At 36.7% G+C, this 7,424-nt stretch overlaps 1 protein-coding gene across 1 annotated transcript; it reads left to right on the forward strand.

The window, feature by feature from the left end:
* Positions 1 to 1,906: 1,906 nt before the first annotated feature.
* LOC107015388 lies at positions 1,907 to 7,087 on the forward strand. Its single transcript, XM_015215640.2, has 9 exons — positions 1,907 to 2,201; positions 3,644 to 3,774; positions 3,881 to 3,938; positions 4,027 to 4,161; positions 4,234 to 4,836; positions 4,914 to 5,057; positions 5,129 to 5,239; positions 5,833 to 5,874; positions 6,344 to 7,087. The coding sequence occupies exons 1-9, from the start codon at positions 2,130 to 2,132 to the stop codon at positions 6,959 to 6,961; spliced, it is 1,914 nt and encodes a 637-aa protein (XP_015071126.1). The 5' UTR covers positions 1,907 to 2,129; the 3' UTR covers positions 6,962 to 7,087.
* The last annotated feature ends 337 nt before the right edge of the window (positions 7,088 to 7,424 follow it).

Raw genomic sequence — 7,424 nt, forward strand, 5'->3', positions numbered from 1 at the left:
GGTTATTTACTTGACGCGACCGCTTTACTTCTTATTTGAGAAGTAAGTTTGAGCGTATCATTATGCATATGTCATACTTAGTACATGCATTGTACTAATTCCATACTTTTTGTCTATTTCAAAAGGTGTGATCAGCAGGTGAGGGCTGTCTTGAAGCAAGGCTTGGAATCTAGACTCTTTCAAGCAAAGTTGAAGTATGTCCTCACTTGACTCGAGGACATAACTATCTTTAGACTTCTTTTATTCAAAATATTGTAATAGACCAAGTTTTTACATTTTTTGATTGTATGGGCCGTATCCCATGTACTCATATGTCTAAGATGGTGACTTGAGACTTAACTATATTCCTTATGTTTAATGAAAGATATTTGAAGTACTATTTCATGTGAAAAGTTTTAATTCCGCACTACTTTTCATACATGTATACAATGAACGATGTCATAGGGCTTGTACAAGACCTCCGAGAGGTCAAGCACGTCGTTTTGCGATTCGAGACCACCATATCTTCTAGGATGTACTCTCGGGTCTTTAGAAAAAAAAAAATTCTCAAAGTTTCCGAATGAGGCCCTAATTCCTAAAAAGAAATAAAATTTGAATCGTTTAATCATCTCTAATCTCTTAATATCTAAAGGAAAATATTACTAACATGCACCTTTGATCGATTTGCTTATAGAAATATAAAAAAAAAGATAAATAACTCGATTGTAACCCAAAATTAAAGTAATCGACCCGCTATCTTACTTTGAACAATGTGGCACCCAGGACCTCCAAATCCTAGATTCACATATTCTAATAAGTAATTCATATTCATTGGAGTACTTCATATGGTCATTGATTAATTATTCTCGCCACTCACTATTCTATAAAATTTGATTTTGAAAATAAACTCAAAACTTTTAGTAGTCATCCAAATGCATTATAACTTTTGAAATATAACATATTAATTATTTATTGAAAATTTGACTTAAGAAAACTAAATAAGGGTAGAAGAGTAAAATTACTTAATTTATTAATGGAAGTGCAATCTAAAAAAGGATTATGAAGAGAGAGAAAGTCTACTTTGAATAATTGAGGGAAATCGAAAATATTGTTATATATTTTAGATATGCAAAATTGAAAGTGCGGCCCTATGTAAATAGTAATAAATGTTACCGGTGAGCAATAATATTTTCTGCGGAAAATTATATATAATAGCAAACTATTAATTCAAATTAAATGTTATATATATAGTTTGATTTAATTGTACCCCATAAACTATTGCAATTTCTCGCTCGCCACTCTTCTTCTCACTAGGCGTCTCGTTCGCCTCTTTCGCTTTTATATAAACACAAATGTATAAAATGAGTTTGTATTTGTATAAAGTGAGAGAAAATTATATATATACATATATTTTCGTTCCCCTTTTCCTATATCTCGCTCGCCACTCTCACAGATCTCGTTCGCTACTCTAACTCGCCTCTATAACTTTATACAAACACAAATATATACATTCTGTTTGTGTTTGTATAAAGCAAGAGAAAATTGTATATACAAATACAAATGCATATATTCTGGTCTTATACACTTATGAGTATAAAAATACGATATTTCTCTGCCCTTATGAGAAAATTCTCTCTTTCTTGCTTTATATAAACACAAACTATACAATTGATTCTTTTATATATGTATACCGAAATAAATTATATAATTACTTCTTTTGTATATATGTATATAAAATAGTCATAACAAACATAAAGTTTACTACGAATGCAATTATGCAAACTATGATTTTTATGTATGTTATATATGAAAGTTACTATATTTTCTAACTATAGATATATTAAATAATATAAATTCACGTGATCACATAATTTTATCCAAAATATATAGGTCAATTTTTTTTAAAGGGATGGATTAGTAATGCAAGTGGCAACAACAAAGGAAACGGGCTAAACCGGTGCCCGATTGTACTCTTCCTATTACCGATGCAAATCAAATTAACCAAAGAACCTAAAGGTACAACCCTAATCAGCACAGAAAAAATAATTCTGAACGCCTGAATATCGCTGAGGCCGACGAGCTCGACCCCGTCTCGTCGTCGATCAACTTACGTCACCGTTCATAGCTGCCGGAACCCTAGTATAATCGACATGGTCGAGGTTGAGGCTTCTACACCTGATCTCAACGACAAAGCCTCATCTCCTCACCACACAATGACAATGGTTTCAATTCTCAATTTTCATCTTTGCTTTGTGCTTTATATCGTACCTCATTTTATTGTTTTACAGTTAATTTCGATTTCTTTGTGTTTGCTGAAGTGAAGCATCCACTTATTATTCATCAAAGCTTTCATGATCATTTGGTTCTCTTTCAGTTTCTCGCTTCCTCCTTCTCTGTGTGTGCTTTTGTGTTAAATTAGCTGTTCAGCTTTAGAATGCAGTAGCAATTTACTAGAATCAGAGAAGAAGCTTTCCTTTTTAGTCCGTGGAAATAAGACTGTTAGCTTTCTATAATTAGAAATAACTTAACTTTAAAATTTCGTTTTTATTTATAGTCACACAGATATACAAGGCTTGTTTTAGACTAAAAATTTCAGAAATCTTCATTTCTTTCTTTAATCTTTGTGTGTGAAGTCAAACAATATCACATAAATTGAGACATAAGGGAGTAGAACTTGTAAACTGTCTGGACGAAGAAAAACAGAGTTGCTTAAAAATGTCACTGCACCAATTGTAACTTCAAGAAGGTAGTGAATAGAGCACAACATCATCAACAACAAATATAGTGTGATCTTACAAGTATTGTCTGTGGAGGGTAAGATGTACACAGCCTTACCTCTACCTTTTTGGGGTAGAGTGGCTGTTCCAGATTGACCCTCGGCAGCCCTCCTTTATTGGGGCTTGGGACCGGCAGTATGAGAGAGATCACACAGGAAGAGTTGTAGTGAATAATAAAGCATATGATATTTATATCACATTTAAAAGATGATGTAGGAAAGTGGAACAATCTAATCTGGGTACTGTTTATTAAGCCATTTGTGCCTGAAAGTATGATAGTCCAGGTTTTCTGTCACGGAATTATTGACTTGCAAAGTACTAGTGGGCTTTGAAGACACTGAGGATACGAATCATGTAAAAATGATAACTTTGTCTTTAAATTAAGGACAGTATATATCAAAGTGCAGGTATCAGCTTTGCTTGGCTGTTTTGTGTTGCACTATCAGCATACTTCAGAACATTACATGGTTTAATAGCATTTTATTCACAAAACAAATGCACTGTTTATTAAGGAAATTGACAGTATGAAGAAACTGGACATTGAGAGTAGCTGAATGTTAACAAATTAGCAGCTAACATTTAGGAGTTGCTGAATCTGTATGCAAATACTGCCCCCGGCTTGCAGACATGTTTTCAGCTGATGCTGTAGTTGGGAGCATCATAGCATATAATGGTCACAGTTTTTAAATGTTGTGAATTTGTTCATTTGCTGTTCAGTCAAAAGAGTTAATTTTTTCTAGATTCTATGTGCTTTGGCATCATCTTCGTTATTTGACTCGTTTGTAACATTGTTGGCCTAGTGGAGTTTTAGCATGCATGCTTTCATTTTTTCCTTAAGGTGGATGGTTATTTTTGGTAACTGAATTTCTCCAATCTTTAATTTTAAGGTGCCTACTGAAGGAGAATTTTCAATAGGAAAGAGGAAGGATCAAGGTATTAGTGAACCTGAAGGGAGTAGAAAAAAGAAGAAAAAACAAGTAGCCACTCCTCGTCCTGCTTGCTCTTGGGTGCACTTCAGGTGACATGTTTATTTGAGTAAATACCTTATCTTTGTAACTTGTTTATCTAATTAAAACTGCTTTTGGACTACCATGTTCTTCTAACACGGAGAATAATATTTTCAGCCGTGACTTTATTAAAGAGTATAGTGCTACACATCCTGAATCTTCAGGCCTGAAAGTTGTAAGAATCTATTTGTATTTATGAGATGCATTAGCGTACACCTGTTTGCTACACACAAGCCTGTTAGTAAGAGCACATCACTTTCCAGGCCACAAAGGCAGCATCAGATGCATGGAAGCTGATGGGTCCTGAGGAGAAGGCAAAGTACACTACTCGTGCTCGTGAAGTGTGGGATAAGTACCTGAGCTCAGCACCTGCCCGTGCTCCTAAGCCAAGAAGACAGGTTAACTCGTAACACTAAGAATGTTTAATATCTTTGACTTCTTATGAACTTCTTGATGGACTGCTTATGCAGACCAAACTAGTCACAAGGTGTTCCCCCGGCCGTCTACTAAATGTCTTACAAAGGCTCACACCTGACCAGAAGGAAGCTGTAAAGAGCATGGGTTTTGGTAGCATCCTTGGCCTCAGATGTCGGACTCTTCGAAGAAGCTTGTGTCTTTGGCTATTGGAGAGGTTCAATACTGTAAGACGTAGCTTGGAAATCTGTGGTGAGAGGATACCCTTAACTCCAAGGGATGTGGAACTTGTAATGGGTTTGCCTGCCAGTGGAAAAGATGTGGTTAACTCAGGGTCTGATGAATTGATTTTACAGTTACGTAAACGATACAATGCCACCAATCGTGGGATTTCTGTCCGTCTTCTGGAGGAACGACTTGCAGCTCCAGAAGCTGGGGAGGATTTCAAAAGGTCATTCGTACTTTATGTAATGGGCACTCTTTTGTGCCCAACTGCAAGGCTTGACGTAAGCCCTTCTTTCCTCCATTTTTTGACAAATATGGATGTACTCCATCAATATAATTGGGGGAAGTTCTTGCTTGACCGGCTAGTGCGGGAGATATCTCGTTTTCGTCAAGGAAAGCAGCGTGCAGTTGGGGGCTGTCTTTTGTTTCTCCAGGTGACGGTGAATGATGTGAAATACCCATCTCTGTTTTATCTTATTAGTGCTTAATTTAATCTTTCGTTGGTTTGCAGCTCTTTTACTATGAGAGTGTTGCTGTTGGAGCAGCATATGAATCAGCCCCTGTAGCTTTCCCTTGCTTATTCTCATGGGGTGAGGAGGAGATTAGTGAGAGAGAAAAGCAAGAGAAGGAACTTGGTGGTTATGGCTCAGGGGAGGTACACTCCAGTTGTCTGATTAAGTAAACCAACGTGTTCTCATATTATTCTTATCTTATTCTCTCATGCAGGTAGTCTGCATGGACAGAGGACTTGGGATGGGGTCATTGGGATACAAAGCCCAAACTGACAGTATGCCGCTGAGAGCAGTGGAACCAATGCAAGAGATTTCTCATGCACAGGTATAGGAGAGGTGTGGTTTAGTAATTTGTTATTCTCATAAGTAACCTGTTTGTCTTATAGTCGCAGCTTGTAAGTATCAAGTAAGGCCTGGTATGTCTTCTTACGTCCTAATATATTCATCTATACAGGCGTTCAGTTTTGACTAAGTACAATGCTTAAATTTGTTTGAATATATAGTAGGCTGTTGTCAACTCCCTATGTTTGACAGCCTTATTTCTCATCGACTGTTGGCCTAGTCACATACCAGTTTATTGATGGAAATAAAGGTTAAATACTTCGTCTTTCATAATCTTAATAGATCAAATTAAGAACCTTGCAGAAAATCTATGTCAGAAGAAAAGAAAGTACTTTGAGAATTAAGATCAACATAGAGCTGATTAAACAGAGAGAAGGTTATCAAAGCATAGTGAGGTGTATGCTTACCTCAGCATTTCGTACAAATTACAATAGTTTTTCCCTTTCCTTTTTGGGGCAGTTGGATGGGAGGTAGGGCGAGGAGTACCTTGGCCTCAACTCCAGTTTGCCATATCCGTGCTTTTATTTTCCTAATATTGCATTATAGATATCTTGGTGATTATCATCTATTTGGCAGGACATGGAAGATCAAGAGTATGAGGATACCTTCACAGAACAGGTGATGTGCCATCTAATTCTTGCTCTCTACTAATTAAAATGTTTTACCCTGAACTGAGACCTGGAAGGAGCACGTTGCTATCATCATGTCAACACATGACTTGCTTCAATGACCCAGAAGCAAATGATATTGAGACGTTAAGAGTGTTTGGTTGATGCCTTAAATAATAGATTGAGTGACTAATGAGGGTAAACAATGAGTAAAATATTACAAACTAAAAAATAGTTATCCTAAATCCAAATGCATCTGCGTTATGTATGTTTTTATAATTGGAACCTTATATTGAATCATGGTAAATTTTACTTTTAAAGATCTTAGAATCTGGGAGGCTTACCCAATCGTCTCTTTTCTTTTGAATAAATTTTCATTTATGGTACAAGTTAATTTAAGTATTCTCTGAGAATTTCAAGTTCAGAAAAAGTACTCTCTTGGAATGATTTGACCAAAATGATTTGCTACCTCCCTTCAGGAACATCCACACACAGATAGCATAGAGGGGAATGTAGTCTGTGCAGAGATTGAAGTAGTTGCTGGTTCAGGACCAGTACCATGCGGAAACATCAAGTATGGATGCACAGAAATTGTTGACTACTCAAAGAAAAGAGATCACGAAGACGCCTGCCCTTATGCACCATGCCCATGCCCTCTCCAGAACTGTAAATTTGTTGATTCCTCCAAGCAACTCTCATCGCATTTCAGCAGTAAGCACTGTGATTCAGGAAGGCACTTCCAGTATGATTGCCCATTGCCTATCTCGTTGAGCAAGAAGGAAACTTTCCTTGTTTTACAAGCAGAAAAAGATGGGGTCCTCTTTCTTCTTTCCAAGGGAACACAAAGTATAGGGCATACCATTGTGATTACTTGTATCGGTCCAAGCTCATCAAAGGAATGCTTCTTGTATGATGTTGTATCAGAAAGAGGAAGCAGTTCACTGAGATTGAAATCATCTGCTCATAGTTTTCCAGGTAGATTTCATGGTTTGCCCCCGGTAGATTTTCTCCTGGTTCCTTTTGCTCATCTAGACTCATCCGGGCAGCTAGATTTAGAGATTTGTATATGGAGCCCGACGGAGCCTGGATCAGAGTGAGCTCTTTAGATGTAACATAGCAGCTTTGTTTGTACAATTGTATTTGTCAGAATGTAGTAATATGTTATTAATCAACATATTTGGGAGTTTATTGATAAAAGGAATGAAGGAAAATTATTGATCATATTTCTGCCCATAAAACATTACAACTTTGCTGTAATGGAGGGGGCAATCTTTGTTATTATACTTCCCTTTGGGCTGCAAAAATTTGTATGTTTTCCAGTATATCATTGAGCGTGCTGAGAAAATTTTTCGCCTCCACTGAATAGGATTTATTCTGTTAAGCTCGTGAAGAAGCAAGCTTATCCTTGCCCTTACTAAATTATTCGGGACTTTTGGCTTGAATTGTATGAGGCAAAAACTCGTTTCAAGTATAGTTTGGACTTCAGAGGGTGAGGCTGGCTCAACCCAATAGTAAGATGCAACTTAGGTCAACTAGTAGAGAAAAAATAATCAGTGTTCA

Source organism: Solanum pennellii, chromosome 3, assembly GCF_001406875.1.
Source record: "Solanum pennellii chromosome 3, SPENNV200".
NCBI classification, from domain to species: domain Eukaryota; kingdom Viridiplantae; phylum Streptophyta; class Magnoliopsida; order Solanales; family Solanaceae; genus Solanum; species Solanum pennellii.

Bases quoted from the DNA above. Each gene is read 5' to 3' on its own strand.
- LOC107015388 (XM_015215640.2), top strand. From the start codon at position 2,130: ATGGTCGAGGTTGAGGCTTCTACACCTGATCTCAACGACAAAGCCTCA. The intron at 3,775-3,880 runs GTGACATGTTTA...TAATATTTTCAG, and splicing joins TGCTCTTGGGTGCACTTCAG to CCGTGACTTTATTAAAGAGT. The intron at 4,162-4,233 runs GTTAACTCGTAA...CTGCTTATGCAG, and splicing joins CTCCTAAGCCAAGAAGACAG to ACCAAACTAGTCACAAGGTG.